The 20,398-nt window shown below is 41.5% G+C and overlaps 1 protein-coding gene across 7 annotated transcripts in view; it reads right to left on the reverse strand.

The window, feature by feature from the left end:
* The window catches only part of REEP1 (receptor accessory protein 1), a 192,991-nt gene extending 176,810 nt beyond the window's left edge, over positions 1-16,181 (reverse strand). For all 7 annotated transcript variants that reach the window (XM_033951956.1, XM_033951995.1, XM_033951966.1 and 4 more), the window contains exon 1: positions 15,811-16,181. In XM_033951956.1, coding sequence (XP_033807847.1) covers positions 15,811-15,842 — 32 coding nt within the window. In that variant the 5' untranslated portion in view covers positions 15,843-16,181. The remainder of the gene's footprint in view (positions 1-15,810) is intronic.
* Positions 16,182-20,398: the final 4,217 nt, after the last annotated feature.

Consider the following 20,398-nt stretch of genomic DNA (forward strand, 5'->3'; position numbering starts at 1 on the left):
CGATCGCACCGTGTTCCGGTGGTTGAACACTGTTTTGGGCCTGATGCACATGCTGGCCCTGTGGACCGGCAGGAAATTTCTGTGGACCAGCACTGGACCATGGACCGGTGATTGAAGAACACTGGTCTAATGGACCTTCAAAGTAACTAACTTTTTCCAGCACTGAAGGAGCTGCCATCTAGTCTGACAATCACATTCAACTGGGCATATGAAAAAAAAACAAACCTCAGGGTTCTTTCTTGAAGGGCCCTGTTAACACTGATAACTTTTTTATCAAGCATTACAAATGTATCCAATGTTTTAGCTATATAATAGAAAACTAATTTTATGGAATCTACTTTTTAAAAAAATTTTGGATTCAAGTAAAAATTAAAACTCAAGCACAACAAAACTAGTTGAAATGTTCTATTTCTATACAGTGGATTTACAATGGGGTTCATTTAAAAAAAACCAACAACAAACCATCCAAAAAGTGGCATACAGGGCAGATGGATGTTTTTCTCACCAGACCTTCCAATTCACTATTTTCGAAACCTATTTTCTAGACAGATATCCATGCTGCTCATCTGCAGTTTGTTTAAATCTCAAGGGGGCGTGTTAAGATGCATGGTGTGGACAGGACTAAGATGGGCTTATGGCTTTGGATTTTGTTTTCTGCCATAATTGAACATTTAAGAATGAATCTAAGGCACAATTTGGACATTTGAGGCTAGATAGGGTTACCAGATGTCCGGATTTTCCCAGACATGCCCTCCTTTTGAGGACATGTCTGGGGTCCGGACGGCTTTTCAAAACTCAGTACTTTGTCCGGGTTTTGGAAAGCTTCTAACAAATCACCGTCGGGCAGGCAGCGGGAAGTGGAGGCGTGGCTAGGGTGGAATTGGGGGGCAGGACTGGGGCGTAATGGGGCGGGGATGGGTGGAACTGGGCGGGCTTGGGGGGGCTGGTCTAGGGGTCCAGATCTGGTAACCCTTGGGCTAGACTTCTTAACAACTAATTAAGTGTCACAAAGGTGCCCAAACTGACCAGATGACTACTGGAGGGATGTAAATACGACTCCCCCCCTACACACACACACTTCCTCAGTGGTCACTGATCCCAACTCACCCCAAGATGTAAATAAAACAGTAAATACCTGCCTCTATGTCAGCTTCAGATGTTATGGGCAGTCCGGATAGAGCAGAAAGCAGGCCTCTGGAGTAACCTGTTAGTCAGTGCAGTGCAGTGGACTGCAGAGAAGGGGACCCAGGCCCATATTCCAATCTAACTAGTACACTTGTGGTGGAAGGTATGAGCCCTCCAAAACCTACTTTACCATCATATAGGTGACACCTGCAGGCATATTCCTCCACTGGAGCTGAAGCTGGCTGTGTTCACATCAAGCTCCTATAACTCAAATTAAACACCACACTTTTTGTTCACTTACAAACTTTTACAGGCTTTTTGTTCAGCCTATGTTGAGGCACTAGTCCTCAGTTTTATTTTAAACGTCTTCCATTTATTTTGTCTGAAGAAAGGAAAAATTTAACAAACTCTCATGGAGGAGAGTGTGACATAGTGGTTAGAGCTATAGCCTCAGCACCCTGAGGTTATGGGTTCAAACCCCATGCTGCTCCCTATGACCCTGGGCAAGTCATTTAATCCTTCACTGCCCCAGGTACATTAGATAGACCTTCTGACCACCAGGACAGACAGGGAAAATGCTTGCAGTACTTGTATGTAAACTGCTTTGAGTATAGTTGTATAGCTTAAAAAAAAGGCAGTATACAAGTCCCAATTCCTTTCCCTTTCATATTACAAACAATTCTCCTCATGTCCTATGATTTGTCCTTCATCAATATTTACATCTCACCCTCCTCCTGGACTATGAAAGAAAAGCTTAAAGCAGTCTACCTCAGCTGGACCACAAAAAGATCAGAACACGACTGCTATCTGTAGAGATTTATTTCAACAACATAACTATTTTAGGATTCTATTCTATGAAACTAAAATCTGCTATTAACCTCCTCAGCATCAAGTCTCCACAGAGAAATTCACACATAAATGTAAAGTGTATAAAGATCTGTTTCTTAAATTGCCTAAAGCAGTCAATCCTTCAATTCCAACTAGCTGAGAGTAATAAACTATTCCCTCCTTTCAACACCTGACCTGCTGCGGAATCCTACCTGCCTCACTACCTGCATCATCACCACCTGGGTGAGCTAGTCTCGGGAAGGCAGCTATGTAGCATTATGCCCTGCCCACAAGACACTCCTCCATCTTAAAGGCATGACAGGGCTGAGAGAGGTAATTGTTCTTCAAGGCAGATCTGGTCCACCCCAAACAGGACCAAGAGGCATTGAAGCCAAAGCTCTACCCCACTGCTGATGTCACCAGAGCTGTCAGAATCCCAGTTAAATTTTTCAGGGCAGCCCCTGTCTACCCAGGAGCTGCCCCAGTGGGACCACAAGGCAGGAGAGAGGCTCGGGAGCCGAAGCTCTGCCCCCTGCCAACGTCACGAGGGCCACCTGAATCTCCAATTAAGTTCTTCAGGGCAGGTCCGGCCCACCTGGGAGCTGCCCCAATGGGACCACATGGCAGGAGAGAGGCGTGGAAGCCAAAGCTCTGCCCCCCATTTCTGATATCACCAGGTCCTCCAGAATCCCCAATTAAGTTCTTCAGGGAAGCTCAGGTCCATCCAGGACCATAAGGCAGGAGAGAGGCGTGGGAGCTGAAGCTCTGCCCCCTGCCGACATCACCAGGGGGGTCTAAGAAAATTCTGCACAGCCATTTCAATGAGGACAGTTCAGGACGGCTGATTCATCATGGCCATTTCAGCACGGTAGTTTCACTATGCCCATTTCATCACTGGTGAGCACTTATCTTGCTAAAACTGTCATTCCATTGGACAAATATCGTGGTGAAAGAGCGGGCATATCAAAGAAGGTTTGTCCCTCCCCCTCCCCATTGGTGCTTAAGTCCCAATTGGACAGATGAAAGAAAGCTTCCAGGTCAGGCCCTATTGCTCCCCCACTGGTGCTTCATGTCCAACTGGACTGATGAAAGAGAGGGGCATTGCCCACACTCTCCCCGCACTTGTGCTTTAGGCCCAATTGCTTCATTGCCCCCCTCGCCCCCACTGGTGCTTCAATAAAGTTATTAGAAGGCTCCCGCTGTGGCCAGAAGTGCTCACCTCGCCCCCCACTAGTGCTTCAATAAAGTTATCTGAGACAGCATGGGGACAGCATCTGTCAGACTCCTCGTTCTCAGTTCTTCAGGTGAGCTGGATGGGGGCCAACATAGCGCAATGGTTATCTGAGACGGCATGAGGACAGCATTTTTCAGACTCCTCAGCTCTTCAGGTGAGCTAGGTGGGGGGGCGACTCAGCATGACTAGGCCGACTTGGGACAACATCTGTCAGACTCCTCACAAGCCAGGAGCTGACTCAGCATGATGAAACGGCCCTCTTGTAAAGGGCAATTAAAGTTCCACACTGAATTAGCCATGCTGAAATGTTCCATACCGAAATGGTCATACTGAAACTGCTGCACTGAAAAGTTCCATTCCCCACTAAGGCCAGAAGAATCCCCAATTAAGTTTTTCAGGGCAGCTCCGGTCCAACTGGGAGCTGCCCCATTGAGACCACGAGGCAGGGGAGAGATGTGGGAGCTAAAGTTTTGCCCCCCAGCCGACATCACTAGGGCTGCCAGAATCACCAATTAAATTCTGCAAGGCAGCTCTGGTTTACCTGGGAGCTGCCCCAACAGGATTACAAGGCAGGAGAGAGGAGTCAAACCATTTACCTCACAGGCTTGCACTAAAAAGCTCTAGTGCAGCTTGATAAAAGGAGCCTGTGATAAGGAAGCGCATGTAGAAGGAAGAGGTTAGGATACAACACAGTCTCATATAAACAAAGCAGTTTTTATTCTTTTTAGTTTGCCTCACATTTTACAGAAAGTTAGCTTGGCTTACCTCAGCCAAGCAGTACAGGCATCAGTCCTTTTCCCAGAGCTTTATCCTTAGCTGATGTCTAACTGGGACCTCTCTGAACTGATCCCATGCTCAAGCATATATTCTCTTCCCTGCCTGAAGACTGTCCTTGTGACTAAGCAGGACTGTTGAGCCCAATGCATCCTGTGAGCTGTAGTTTCCGCACTACTGGGTCAGCACCCTCTGCTGCCCAGTGATAAAATTAGATCATTACTGAGGGAGAATCCCTGAGTGTTTTTTTTTACAGGGCCCTAAATGATAATAGAATGATTATACCTCATATTTCTAGGGCTCATCTTACATCTACCAGAAGTTGTGCATTTTTTTTTTTTTTAATTTGGCTCCATTATTGTGGTAGTTTACCATTAGTATTGAGAAAAGAGGAGTCTTTGGTACATTTAAAAGATAGCTTGAAGCACAATATTTTCAATTAGCTTTATCATATTAAAAAGACTGGGCTTTCTTTGATACAATCTGCAAAGTATATATGTCTTGATTTTAATCTGAATGATTGGATATATTCTTTACTGTCTCAATGGAATTCCTTTCTATTTTATTTTTATGTCATTTTTTATTATTTTGTAAACTGCTTTGATCTTGTAGCTTAGCTGGATGTAAATAATTTTAATAAATATAAACATAGTCACAGTATTGCTACGAAAAGGAAAGTGCTATTGGTAAGAGAATTCAATTTGCCAGATGTTGATGCAATCATCTTGGCTACTATATCATCTAGAAATAGGGAGATCCTGGATTTTCTGCAGGAAGATCTACGTATTCCAGTAAATGGTAACAGAACCTATGAGGGAAGGACTTGGTACTTAGAAATGGATAGAGTGTTTCTAAGAACATAAGAACATAAGCAATGCCTCTGCTGGGTCAAACCTGAGGTCTATCGTGCCCAGCAGTCCACTCACACGGTGGCCCAACAGGTTCAGGACCTGTGCAGTAATCCTCTATCTATACCACTCTCTCCCCTTTTCCAGCAGGAAATTGTCCAATCCTTTCTTGAACCCCAGTACTGTACTCTGCCCTATTACGCTCTCTGGAAGCGCATTCCAGGTGTCCACCACACGTTGGGTAAAGAAGAACTTCCTAGCATTCGTTTTGAATCTGTCCCCTTTCAACTTTTCTGAATGCCCTCCTGTTCTTTTATTATTCGAAAGGTTGAAGAATCTGTCCCTCTCTACTCTCTCTATGCCCTTCATGATCTTATAAGTCTGATGTCATTGTGGGTGATCATCTGGCATCCAGTAATCATCACAAGATGTCATTCACTATTAGGATACATGAAGAGATGGTTCACTCAAAAGCAGAAGTCCTACACTTTAAGAAAACTGTGAGGGAATGTAAACTGCTATGTATGTAACCACAGAAAGGCATGTCAAATCCCATTCCCTTCTTTTGAAAGTGGCCTGTGGGTCGAATGCAGCTTGCCAATGAATTTTATGCAGCCAGTATGACCATGGGAAGTATACAAAGAAAATGTCATTAATTGGTATTGGCAATTTTAAATACTGTATTTCACAAATAGTTTTGTGAGTGAAATGGTGTGATGGCTGTGTTAGTCCGCTTTTCAAGGTAACATATATAAATAAAACAAAAACGTAAAAGAAATAAATACCTTTTTTATTGGACTAACTTACTGCGTTTATGATTCACTTTCGAAGGTAACCCCTTCTTCTTCAAATCAGAATAGTTTCAAAATAGCTGCTCTAGCAGTGTGTTTCCATCATTTACTTAAATTTGTACTTATTTGTTTATTTATCACAGATGATCTATGGAGCTCTGTGCAAATCTATCACCTCTTAACTTCAACCTATGCCCTCTCATTTGAAAGGAAACTCTGCAATGAGAGGGCATAGGATGAAGTTAAGAGGTGATAGGCTCCGGAGTAATCTAAAGAAATACTTTTTTATAGAAAGGGTGGTAGATGCATGGAACAGTCTCCCGGAAGAAGTGATAGAGACAGAAACTGTGTCTGAATTCAAAAGGGCCTGAGACAGGCACATGGGATCTCTCAGAGGAGAAAGAGATAATGGTTACTAAGGATGGGCAGACTAGATGGGCCATCATGTTTCTATGTTTCTATTACATGATGTTGTAGCCCACCAGGAATCACACTGATATTCCCAGTCCCACTGTGTATAGAGGCTGCTCAACTCTGATCTAGGGGAGGCAGGAAAGCAGTGATCAAAGCTGAAAGAAGAGAATTTAAATGCAACAAACTTTTTTGTTTGCTAGAAAAGTAAATACTAGAGAAAAAAATAAGCCACTATAGGCCCGATTCTAAAAACGGCACCTGAAGTTAGGTGGCAGTAGACACCTTTCTGCTGCGTAATTTAATTGGTTTTAATTTGTTTAAATCAGCACACTAATTGGCTGTGACAATAAAAATACAATTAAAATTCAATTTATAAAAATGGAGGTGCCTAAAGGCACTTCCAAAAAGGCCACCGTTATCCCACCTAGAGAGGCGCCTTATGATGCCTAATACCAATGTAAGCGTGGTTAATGCCAGAAGTGGTGAAAGGCATCATAAGGTGTGATTCTCGTGAAGGTGCTGAAAATGTAGGCCTTTAAAACCCTGGCCTACATTTCCAGCACCTACCTTTCACATAGCCGCAATTCTGCAAATCGCGCCATTGCGTGATTGACACACAATCGACTGCTGTCTTTCAGGCGTTTGCCGATAATGGCACCATTTACACAATCTGGGCCTATGGTTCTTAGAAGAAGTAGTAGAAAGGGAAAAAAATGAGATTAACCCTCAAAAAAAATTGCAGTAGACCCCAGAAAGAGGAAGACAACAAGTAGCAATATCTGGAAAAGATAAGTGAAACTGGTAAACAGCTAGGAAAGCAAACATTTAAATGGAAGGAAATATAGCCAATATATTAAAATAGAAGGACAAGACATTTTTAGATATGCTAGTGACAGGAGGAAGAACAAAGTGGCATGGAGGACCACTTTCAATATAATGTCCAAATCTGAGTTTGGACATTTTGTAGACAATGCACAAAGATCCAGTAGCGAACATGCCCAGTTTCAAAACTGCAAAATGTCTAACCTGTTTTTTTGAAAATGGCCGGTTTTTTTGTGTTTTTTTTTAGAAATGTGTTTATCTTTTTTAACCATTTTTTAAAAAAATGTCCAAAAGAAAAATGCACAAAACAAGCTATTGGGGATGTAGGAGGGGCCAGCATTTATAGCATATTGGCCACACAAACATCCCAGCAGAGCAGTGGGGCACCTTAGGGGGCACTACTGTGAACTTTACATAAAAAGGCCCAGGTACACATCTCACCATAATCCCCTTATATGGTGAGCATTGGTGTAGTAAGGAGGGCAGGAGGGCAGGCTGCCCCAGGTGCCATCTTGGTGGGGAGCGCTGGCACCTCTCCTCTCTCCGTCCTTCCTTGTCACACATGCACCTTCCCTTCTCCCCCCCCCCACCCCCATCCAGCCTCCAATTCTTCACCGGCACAAGCAGCAGCTTCAACCTGCTTTTTGCACCAGCCTTGGCTCTACCTCTGAAGTTACTTCCTGGTCGCGGAACCAGGAAGTGATGTCAGAGGAATAGCCAAGGCCAGTGCAGGCAGCAGGTTGGAGATGCTGTTTGCGCCAGAAAAGTTAAAGAGGTATGGGGGAAGTAAATGGACGGGTGGCAGGAGAGAGCCACCACCGCCACAGGTGCCTCCTATCCTCACTATGCCACTGATGTTGAGTTCTCCAAACCTACCAAATACCCACCGGACCCAATTGTTTATCTCACCAATAGCACTTATGCCTGCAGGTGTCACCTATATGATGGTACAGTTAGTTTTTGGTGGACTCCAGTTAAGAGTGAGATATTGGCCTGGGTCCCCTCCTCCACAGATCACTGCATTGATCACCAGGCTGTTCCAGACGCTTGCTGTGCTACTAGGATTGGGCATAACACCTTCAGCTGGCAGACAGGCAGGTATGTAGTGCTTCATTTACATCTTTGGGGGATGGGAGGTGGTCAATTATCACTGGGGGGAGTATAGGGTCCTGCCTAAATCCCTTCAGTGGTCAACTATTCAGTTTGGTCACCTTTTTGGCATCTATTCGATATTAAAACAGGTTTAGCCCCAAACATCCAAACTGTGCCCTGGATGTATTCTGATATGTTTGATTATGGCAGAAAAATGTACAAATCATAAACCTGCTCTAGTCCTGCCTCTAACACGCCCCCTTGAGAATTAGATGAACTGTAGACGAACAGCACACATATTTATCTAGAAAATAGGTTTGGAAAATAGCGAATTGGAAGAATTTGGCAAGAAAAATGTTAATCTGCCCCTTTAGGGCCACTTTTTGGATGTCTTTCTTTTTTTTTTTTTTTTAATGAGCTCTATTGTGAGATAAGGGTGAAGAAGAAAACTACAAGGGTTGATTGAAAAGTAATGAGATGGCCTCTGGTTTTCATTCCAAAAAGTAGACATGGCAACAAAATAGTAACATAGTAGATAACGGCAGATAAAGACCCGAATGGTCCATCTAATCTGCCCAACCTGATTCAATCTAAAAATTTGTTGGGGGGGTTTCTTCTTCTTCTTAGCTATTTCTGGGCAAGAATCTAAAGCTCTGCCCAGTACTGTTCTTAGGTTCCAACTACTGAAGTCTCTGTCAAAGCTCACTCCAGTCCATCTACACCAGGGGTCTCAAAGTCCCTCCTTGAGGGCCGCAATCCAGTCAGGTTTTCAGGATTTCCCCAATGAATATGCATGAGATCTATGTGCATGCACTGCTTTCAATGTATATTCATTGGGGAAATCCTGAAAACCCGACTGGATTGCAGCCCTCAAGGAGGGACTTTGAGATCCCTGATCTACACCCTCCCAGCCATTGAAGCCCTCCCCAGCCCATCCTCCCCCAAATGGCCATATACAGACACAGACCGAGCAAGTCTGCCCAGTACTGGCCTCAGTTCTTCAATATTTACTATTATTTTTTGATCCTAGATCCTCTGTGTTCATCCCATGCTTTTTGAACTCTGTTACCATTTTCCTCTCCACCACCTCTCTCAGAAGCGCAATCCAGGAATCCACCACCTTCTCCGTAAAGAAGAATTTCCTTACATTGCTCTTGAGTCTACCAAATTATATCCTCTGATTTTACCATTTTCCTTTCTCTGGAAAAGATTTTGTTCTACGTTAATACCTTTCAAGTATTTGAACATCTGAATCATATCTCCCCTGCCCCTCCTTTCCTCTAAGGTATACATATTCAGGGCTTCCAGTCTCTCCTCATACGTCTTTTGGCGCAAACCTCCTATCATTTTCGTCCCCCTCCTCTGCACCGCTTCAAGCCTTTTTGTGTCCTTCACAAGATACGGTCTCCTAAACTGAACACAATACTCCAAATGGGGCCTCACCAACGACCTGTACAGGGGCATCAACACCTTCATTCTTCTACTGGTTACGCCTCTTTTTATACAGCCCAGCATCCTTCTGGCAGCAGCCACTGCATTGTCGCATTGTTTTTTTGCCTTTAGATCTTCGGACACTATCACCCCAAGGTCCCTCTCCCTATCCGTGCATATCAGCCTCTCTCCTCCCAGCATATAAGGCTCCTTCCGATTATTAATCCCTAAATGCATTACTCTGCATTTCTTTCCCTGCGTTTCTAAACCTGCAGTTGGACTGCTGTAGTCTTCATTGTTGGGTCACAGCTAGAGGAAGAACTTCATATGTTTCATCATGGTAGATGAGGAAGACGTGTCTGTGAGAGCACATCAGAGGAGTGTAATTGAATTTTGTGTTAAACTTGGAAAGAGTGGTAAAGAAACTCTTTAAATATTTTCAACTCTGAAAAAACAACTGCGCAAAAAGAAGTTCTCTTCAGATGATGAAGTAAAAAACGCCACAGCCGCAACACTAAAAGCGATGTCGCAAAAAAGACTACTACATGTCTTTGAATCATTTTTGAAACACTACAAAAAATGTATTGAATGTGAAAGATGCTATTTTGAAAAAGAAAAAATGTTCAGATCCTGTGGAGTCGTCTGATTCTGAATTTTAAAAAACAAACAAACAGTTGAAGGGATGCAGTTCTGAAACAGGGCGAGGTCAGCACACTGATTTCTAAGCCCCTGTGAAAGAATGCTGAATCATACCCTTCACAGCCTCAATAAATCGGTAAAAAAAATCCATTTAATTGGGCACCTAAAAGCGTATAATGCTTAAGTGAGCATTTCTATGGGCGAAGCATAGGTTAGGTGCTGCTAAGCATGATTCTTTAAAAACTTAAGCACCTGAAATGTAGGCTTTTAAAACCCTCACCAAATTTTCATGCACTTAAAGTTTTTACATAGGTGCTGCTAGACATGATTCTATGATTGATATGTGGCCGGTGTCTTTTTTTTTTTTTTTAGGTGTTGGCCAAATTAAGCGCCATTTATAGAATCAGATCCATAAAGTATATTTTGTATAGAAATAAGCTTAATATTACAAAGATACAATGCTTAGAGTGATGTGCTACAGAACCTTCTTTATTTTTGGTGATTGAGAGAGAAAAGACAGTTTGTATGAATGGCTGTCCTGTGTGTCTGTATAAGAAGCATCTGTCTTTAAGAATAGGTAGCTGGAGCCATTCCTTAAGCATCTGTCTTTAGAAAATCTGTTGAAATTCTAGGGCTGTCCAAAATGCTCCTCAGTACTATGCCAAGGGTTATTTGTTAATCTCAAGTACTGGTGTTTTAGGAGTCATTTAGTGGCATTCTATTCTATTCAGTTTATCTGCAGACATTCCCAGAGTCAGATTTGTTTAATATAATATCCCAGAGTCCTTTGCTTGCACTCTGGATCTGCCAACACACGGTAATGTAATGCTGACAGGGAGGAGCTAAGTCAAACAAGATATACAGGGGTAACTCTTACAAGTTAAGGTTACTGTTGAGTGACTAAAGAAATTGATAGAACAAAAATAAAGTCACCACACTCATCAATATACTTAGTAAGCTTGTTTTCTGCTTAGAACTCTGCTCAGAGCTAAGCTTTCTCGAACACTGCAATGATTGGTAGGTGAGGCCGAGTAATCAGCCTTCATGTCTCTGAGCAGAGTTCTAAGCAGAAAACAAGCTTACTAAGTACAGTATATTGATGAGTGTGGTGACAGGGAGGAGCTAGCTTAAGTTCAAATTCAATTCAACCCAGGTATAAGGGGTTGCGGCAGTCGAGGTAGTAGCAGAGAGTGACACTCACTTTCAGCTCAGACCTCCCCTACAAACCGGAAATCTGGCTATGCTACTGGTGCTAGAGGTGGTATACTTAGATTTCAGCAAGACCTTTGACACAGTTTCACCTAGACAACTCATGAACAATCTCAATTCCCTAAGTATGGGTTCTCAAGTGACTGGCTTGGTTAGAAACTGGTTAAGTAGAAAGCAACAATATATAGTGGTAACTGGAATTCACTTTGGAAATGGAGGTGTTACCAATGGCATGCTGCAGGGCAGGGGCATAGCCACAGGGTAGGCCTGGTCAAGCCTGGGTTACCAGCGGCTAACCCAGAAGTCTTCCCTCTGATATGTTTGCATTTTGTGTCAGAGGGAAGACTTCTGAGTCAGCTACCAGAAACATGTAGGAACCACTGCTGATGACCTGAAGAAAAATAAAAATGCCGCACGGGGGTGTTGAGAGAGGGAAAGAGATACCCACCCACTTTGGACTCAGGCCTACCCAAAATTGTTTGTCTGGCTATGCCACTGCTGTAGTTGTGTGTTAATTCTGTAAACCACTGAGACTTTTGGCGGTATAAAAATGTTTTAAATAATTTTTTTAAAAAATTTGTAGTGATATTGCAGAAGGGCTGTCAGGAAAGGTTTGCCTCTTTGCAGATCATACTAAAATCTGCAACATGGTAGACCCTGGGAAGGTGAGGATAACATGAGGAGGGATCTAGCAAAGCCTGAAAAATTGTCTAGAAATTGGCAGTTCAGATTTTATGTTTACAAATTGAGGGGTCATGCCTCTGGGCTGCAAAAACCCAAGGGAGAGATATATTATAAAGTACAGGTTCCCAAGCACTTTTTGGTTGTGAGGATTCCTTATTCATCTCCAGAAAATTCACGGAACTCATTTATCACCACTACTTTTTCTGGACCCCCTCCTTTAGCATTAAGCCTATCCCTTAGACCTCTAGCTCCCTTCTCCTTTCTGTATACATTAATCTTTTCTCCCCCAAACAGTTCCTACTCGTTTCTCTCTCTCCTTCTAGCCACTCCCCATCAGTCTCTCTCTCTCCCTCTCCCTCTTTCCAGTCTCTCTCTAGCCACACCCTATCAGTGTCTCTCTCTTTTTCCCATACTCTACCAGCTTTCACTTTTCCCTTTTATGTGCCCTGAGGACCCCTTATAAAGGTTTCATTAACCACCCCCCCCAAGGTTCCATAATCCATAGATAGGGAACCATTGCTATAGGAGATGAAGTACTTCTGCACACAAAAGAAGAGGACCTGAGGATGATTGTACCCATTGGTCTTAAGGTGGACAAACAGGTAGAAAAGGTAACAGGAAAAAAAAAAACAAAAAACCCAGAAGTATGTTTGAGTACATAGGAAGAAGAATTCTCAGTTGAAAAAAAGGAGGTGATAATACCTCTGTATAAGTTTCTGAAAAGACTCATTTAGAGTACTGTGCATAGCTCTGGAAACCACACCTTCAAACAGATATATGGATAAAATTGGTCTAGAGAGGGCTACTAAAATGATCACCATAATGTATATGTGAATAGATTTAAAGATCTAAATATGTATACTCTGGAAGAAAGTCAGGAGGGTGGGGATATGATAGAGATATTTAAATAAAAATACATAGGAGGCAAAAAGGGTCACAGAATAATAATCTAAATAAATTTTTATTTGACTTCCAGCTCTGTTCTCTCTAAGCCAGTGGTCTCAAACTCAAACCCTTTGCAGGGCCACATTTTGGATTTGTAGGAACTTAGAGGGCCTCAGAAAAAAATAGTTAATGTCTTATTAAAGAAATGACAATTTTGCATGAGGTAAAACTCTTTATAATTTATAAATCTTTCCTTTTGGCTAAGTCTTAATAATAATATTGTAATTTATAGCTAAAAAGACATATGATCAAGAAATTGTTTTATTTTACTTTTGTGATTATGATAAACATACCGAGGGCCTCAAAATAGTACCTGGCGGGCTGTGAGTTTGAGACCACTGCTCTAAGCTGAGTGGAAGTCCTCCAACTTGTTGCCAGTAGGGGGTGGTGCTTCAATATTGTGTTTTCAATTGCTAGCAACAAGCATGTTCCCCGAAATCCTACAGAGCTTGCCTGTCCCTCACTATTGGAAAATGTGATAATGAAACAGCCCCCCCCCCCCCCAACTGGCAGGACTAAAAGTAGTGGACTCCAGCTCAGCTTAGAGGGAACAGTGCCTTCCAGTGTAGGTAGTGGAGACAAGGATTGCATTTGAATTCAAGAAAGCTTGGGTCAAGCACAGAGGATTTCTAAGAGAGGAAGGGACAGTAGAGCTTAGTAGTTGGAATGGATAAGCAGACTAGAAAGAGAAAATGACTGCATATAAAGAGCATTCAGCCTATCTTCTCAGTGCTGGCTGCTGATTAGTCAAGCGATAGTGAACACCCGCTACTTGTAAAATGAGGAGTACTTGATAAGCAGGTGGAAATACTGGAAAACTATATGCTGCTTATAGCTAGGGCAAGACAGGAAGAAGATAACACAAATTTTATGTTCCAAGGCATGCAAAGGTCATTATAGCTAATCAGATGATCAAACAGAGTGGCTCAGCAAAAAAATAATTAATAAATGGTCCAGAGATTGTATTTCACTTTCTGCAGCATTCATTTCCAGCCTCAAAAATGTCCCCGACTATTCTTTGACAAAGGGAACATTCTTCTCACATTCAGTGCAGCATACAGGATATGAGAATTTGGATGGTTTGATTAACTAGAGTCCATGAAAATGAAATGGAATTATGTTTCCCTCTTACATATTTAAGATGTATGATATTCAAAACCCTAGAGAGCTACCACATCCCTCAAATGCCTTCTTTAAAACTCAGAACTTCCCAGGCCATTGCACAAAAGAAGAGGTGGGGTCCATGATCTTTAGAAAACAAAGCATTTTCAAGTGTGGCTTAAAATAAGCATCTCATATTGACACCTTACATTTCTCTCTCTGTAAAATTATAGTGCTTCAAGCCGATTAACTGAATGTTTTGCATTATTTCTTAGAAGTGAAGGGGGAGAGGGGCTCAGTAAACAGCATCTAGGGAGAGCTGCAAGTTGTTCTGAGTTCTGGTCGTTTAGGGTGCTCCCAGAGAACGCACCCTAATTCTTATAAGGCGGTGGTCTCAAACTCAAATCCTTTGCAGGGCCACATTTTGAATTTGTAGGTATATGGAGGGCCGCAAAAAAAAATAGTTAATGTCTTATAACAATAACAATTTTGCATGAGGTAAAACTCTTTATAGTTTATAAATCTTTCCTTTTGGCTAAGTCTTAATAATAATATTGTCATTTATAGCTAAAAAGACATATGATCAAGAAACTTTTATTTTACTTTTGTGATTATGATACACATACCGAGGGCCTCAAAATAGTACCTGGGGGGCCGCATGTGGCCCCTGGGCTGCGAGTTTGAGACCACTGTTATAAGGGGACCCATCAAGAAACATGTCCTTAATGCCAGACCTGCTTGCATGGATGGAAATAAACTATTACTAGAACACCTTTTACATTTTTCTAATGGCAAGAAGACTATAAAAATTCCACACAGAAGCATACTGATTATGACACATCATCTCACATTTTGTATGAAACAAAGAAAATGCTAGGCCATCAAACATACAAGTGTTAGTTTTCTGTCTTGTGTTCTACAATGAACTATTATCTGGATGTTTATTTGGTAACACAAATCAAATATATAAAGCCATATACATTAAAACGAAAACTAAAAGCAACTGTACTGATCTTTAATAAATGAATAAAATGATAATTATAAAGTAAATCCTTATGGTATCATTTTATTCTGAAATACTTACATTCAAAACAGCTCCAAAGGTGTCGCTTTTTTCACGATTAATATCATTAGAAATTGGTCCACCCCCTTGGGTGAATCTCTTCATAAAGGCAGTTAATAAATCCAAATAAATAAGTAAATACATTTGATGCCATTGTACTCAAGAGCTAAAAATGTATTAATTTTAAGCCTCAAAAAACATTCTATATGTTTTGAAGTTTCATGGACATATTTAAAGCAGACAGAGAATACATATATAGATATACATTCGTAACTAGTTGAAAATCAGAGTATTCAATACAAGGATAATATATATTTAAACTCCTTTGTCCTGATGGCGCCCTCTTGTGAATGTTAGGTAGACAGACAATTATCTATCTACAGTATAATTTTACAGTATAATAAATAACAATAGTGCTTTAGAAAAAGCACTTTCATTCTCAGATCTTTGCTTTCTATTTCAGCATTTAGTCCTGAGAAAATAATGAATCTGATAGAAAATGACTCTCTTTAACCCACAAACACCATTCACATGCAATTAATTCGCTATAATCCTCGGCAGAAATATCTATTCTTCTCAATGTAGGGTATTTTCCCTGTATTTCTTTTCATCAACCCCATGCACCATGGTTAGAGACACTCAAGCAACAGCTACTCGCTATTTTTAGTTGGCACTGGCAGATCATGTAACGTCAATAGGGAAAACCACTGCAGGCATGCACCTACACTCATGCAAGGCAGAAAGGGGGGGGGGAGACAGAGGAGGAAGCCTCGATCGAGGTCTAGGAAAAAAAAACCACGATTTACTTACACGACTAGCCTGGATATGATCCATGAAACCATGGTGGGGAGCAGCCTGCTGGCTGTGCGCCTTCTGTGGTCTGTCACAGGGAGGGGTTGCCTCCTTGGCTCTGGCCGTCCCTGCGCCACCCGATGAGAGCTTCGGCCATTAGCGGCTGCTCCAGGCTCGGCTTCTCTCTTCTTCTGTCGGGGGAGAGCTGCAGGGAGGAGGGGATGGGCGAGCAGAAGGGGTGAGAAGTGCCGGCGTGTGGTGAGATAGACTGCCCTGCCCGCTCCTCCCGTCTGTGCTCAGAGCCGCAGCCTGTGAGCAGCTCGAGGGAGGGTGGGGGAGGGGAGCGGCATGCGGCTGATTGTGCTGCTCTGGCACCGAAGCGCGCAGCCTTCTCTGTCTGTAGTACTGTATCGGGCCTGAGGACCTGATGAGTGACCCCTCCCCAACCCGCCCGCCACTGCACGGTCTGGGAGACGCTGTCAAACAGGAAAGCAACGAACAAAATCACCATGTAATAAAATTAGCCCACCCAAGCTGTTCTGCTCCGGCTTGATTTTGGGTTTTTTTCGGTAGCTTCCCTTTTATTACGGAATGCTGCAGTCTATAAACGTACCATTATGTTTTCGGTGAAGGAAGGAACTATTGCCACAGGATACAATTAATGGTTACACTCATACAGACAACTGGTGCATGGGGATGAAGAGAGCTTTAAGTCTCCCACTCTCAGTAGGGCCAGTCAAGGGTTCTGGGCATCCTAGCAAAGCCTTCAGCCTTGGCCTGGGACCAGTGTTCCATCAAATTTTTCATAGGCTGTGTGCGCAAAAAATTTCATCTGTGCGCATTTTAAAGAAAAACTAAATTTGTGTGCGCTATAAAAATGATTGCCAGAGGGCCCGGAGTTCAGTTATGGGCATTTATGGGCAGGTCTTTGAGTTTAGTCTGAATTAACAAAAGCACAATGTAATTTTAGTTACACTTTATGTTAGTTACACTTTATGTAACATAAAGTCTCATTTCAATAAACATAAATTATGTTTCATTGAAATGTTTCATTGAGCGCTACCTATAAATAAGGTATCATTGTACTTTATACTTAAAATTTAGAAAATAACAGCAATTTAGTTTTCAAAGTTTTTCCCTGCAATCTTTCATATTTATCCAGTCCGAATAAATTCTGTCAAGATCTGTTGAGCCTCCATCTTAAAGGTGACTCTTAACACACATCAGCATTTCCAAATGTTCTAAATGTAAACGATTCCTTTGTTTAGTCTTCAAATTGTTCATTAGACTAAAACCCTTCACAGTTTGCACTCCCAGGGCAGGACTAATAGGCCAAGTAGGCACGAGCCTAGGGCCCAAAATGGTCAGGGTGGCCCGATGAAGGAAGGCATCAACATTGCTTTTTCCAAACAGCGATGGGCCCCTCCAGCATCAATTGGCAACGTGCCCCCCCCTGATTAGCAACGCGGGCCCCACGCCAATTAGCAACCCCCCCCCCATCGACAGAAAGTAAGATGAGCAAGCAACCTGAACTAGATGCTAATGTGGCACCAATGTCCATCAATTTTGCTAAATCTGCAAATTAATCATTCTGAAATGCAAATTTCGTCATATCTGGAAAGCTGTTTATCAGATTGCTTTTGATTTTTTCTGCAACAAGGAATTTAAAGTCATTGTATTGCTGAATAATAACACTTTCCTCCAGAAGAAATTGTTTATACTTTAAACAAAGAGATCTGATATGTCCATTTCCAAAGTCAAAGTCACATTGTGATATTGCTGTACAGTCAAAAGCAGACCTTTCCTCAACTTAATTTTCAGGAAATCTTTCACCCAGATGCAAACATAGGATGTTGATGAAGGTTAATATGGAATTAGTATCCACTGAAACTTTTTCTCCAGACCTCATCCTGTTGTCAAGAAGACTGTTGACTTTATCACTCCACTTAACGTTGTCGCCTAAGTATTGCACTGGAAGTTTGTTCAATTTACCCTGTGCAAGATGATAAGCTTCCAATGGTGTCAAACCACATTTTTGAAATGCCATGGTTAAGGAAGCCAGTTCTGATAAGACATCATTTAAAACTTCAAGTGTAATATGAAATTGTTCACTGTTCAGCTTCTTATAGCAGTACTTTGCAATAGGATCATTATCTTTGTCTTCTTCAAAATATTTTAACAGGGGATTATAATTTTGAATAATTGCTTTAAGTGCAAAGTGTCTAGATAACCAGCGCACTTCATTCCGAGGTCTGAAAGCAATTGATTCACATTCAGATGCATATGCTATTTCTTGAAATTTGCATCATTTAGTAGAAGACCGACAGAACATCGTGTACACAGTTCTCATTACAATTTCTACTTCTTTCATCAATTTTACTTCTTTCCATGAATCAGAAAGTCCCAAATCTTCCCAATATGCAATACAATGTTGCTGCACTAAATGTGGAATGTCTTTTCTCAGCTGTGCTGCAACACCATCTATTTTGCCCAACATAACAGAGGCACCATCAGAGGTGAACATAACCATTTTATTCAGGTCAAGTTCATGTTTCCTATAGAATTCCCTAATTGCTGTTACTATTGATGTAGCATCACATGCTTCCAACTGTAGCATCCCACCAAATGATGTCTTATACTCAATTGAATTGACTGGCCGATACTTAAAGTGGAGTATTAAGTATTTGTTGACAGAAATGTCTGTGCTTTCATCAACAGTTAATGTATGATACGTTGCTAATTTAATATCTGCCATATGATCATCTTGCACGATGCCATTGATAATTCCAAGAAATTCAAACGCATAGTTTTTGCTTCTCCAGCTATCAGATATACTAACATACTTCGCCATGTGCTCATTGATATCTTGAACAGAGAGCATTGAGATATTCATCTTAATGGCCAGCACAACACTGTCGACAAGAACCTTAATTTCATCAGGACTGGAACGCTTCCGTTCATTACTAATTTGCCTGTTTTCTTTTTTGGTTGAGCTTTCAAGCAACATGTTAACTAGTCCCCCTCTTAAATTCAGATTTTTACTTCTGAGTTTCCTAATACTATCAGTATGAGGTTTACTTGATAGATGGCGTTTCAGAAAGTCCAGTTTCCAAACATCATCCCATATTTTTCCAGTAGAGAATTTTCCAGTTGCTTTGGCATCTTGACAATAACAACACCATCATCTTCATCATAGGTAAATATTTCACACAGTCGAACACGCATTGTATTTCGAGATTCCGGTGTCTCCGTTTCAACAATGTCTTCAAGCCATTCAGACCTAAAAGCTGTTGCAGCTCTCTTGCGTTTTACACTTTTCACCATTTGCGGTTTAGACATTTTAAGAGTTATATCTGGTTGCAATTTAATAAACGAATACAGTTATACAACCTAAGGTCAGAGTCTCTAAATTCATTTCAATGAAACTGGAATAATGACTTTAAAAGTTCATGCGGCAGCTTTTTCAGGGAAAATTCAAACTTGTCTGTTCTGCAACTATGGAACTGCTCCTAGATGCTAGGGAGTACATGGATGTCTTCTGGCTTTCCTTTGCCCAAGGGAAAAGCACACCGTAAAGAATGCACTGCTACAGCTAGGAAATAAGCACATGATTAATGAAAGACAAAGGAAAACTGAAATTCCCGCCGAAAATTCAGCTTCGGAATTTTCTGTGTTCTCCACAGCTCTAGTGGTGGAATGTGGTACTGCTCCTTTCCCTCAGAATGCAGTTGATGTGGGCACTGCAAGGAAAGAGGAACAAAGAAAACACGTGAAGCCTCCTCCCCTCTGCAAACAGGACTAGACTCATAGGAGGTCTCTTAACTGAAACACAAAACACACAGAGTAAATAAACTTTTACAGGGTCCTGTGATATCAAAGATGGCCACAGGAAAATTTAAAACATGCAGACCCATTATCTACAGGGCAAAATTAAACTTCTGCTAGCATCAAAAAATTATTCTCACTCCATATTCGGTATCAGGTTCCTATCTTGAAGAGCTTACTGGTAAAAAATAAGCAAAAACTCAGCTCTGAGTTCACCCACTTACATAAAAGTTTATTATAATTGTTCATTACCTTTATCAAAGCCCTTTGTTTATCATATATTTCAATTTTCAGAAACATATAGGTAATTAACCTCTATCTTTGTTAATCTTTTATTTTTAACTTCCCAGTTTAATTTCAACATGATATTCAAGAGGGGATTGAGCAGTAGTGGCTTATGGCCAGTAGGGGGTGATGTTTATGGGACGGTACTGGAATGGACATCAGGACATGATAGTGCAGTATTTTGTAGAGTTTTTCTACAAAAGGGCTGGTTTTTCATATGATTCTGGGTAACTCTAGTTAGATACAAGCATATGTGTAAGTTAAGGCCACGCCCAATAGAAGCATACGAAAAACTGGTGAATAAAAATCTGAATATGGACATAGTCAAAGCCAGAAAAACACACTACAGATTAATATTAAGGGAAAGTATAATAACATTCTTTTTATGTACTTTGCTATTAGGCTAGATCATGAAGGAAATCAAGATATACATGGACTCCATTTTGTTCTCTGTTTTTCTATATCTGATGTGTCTTGGACTCCATTTTGTGTCAGT

Source organism: Geotrypetes seraphini, chromosome 1, assembly GCF_902459505.1.
Source record: "Geotrypetes seraphini chromosome 1, aGeoSer1.1, whole genome shotgun sequence".
Lineage (NCBI taxonomy): Eukaryota > Metazoa > Chordata > Amphibia > Gymnophiona > Dermophiidae > Geotrypetes > Geotrypetes seraphini.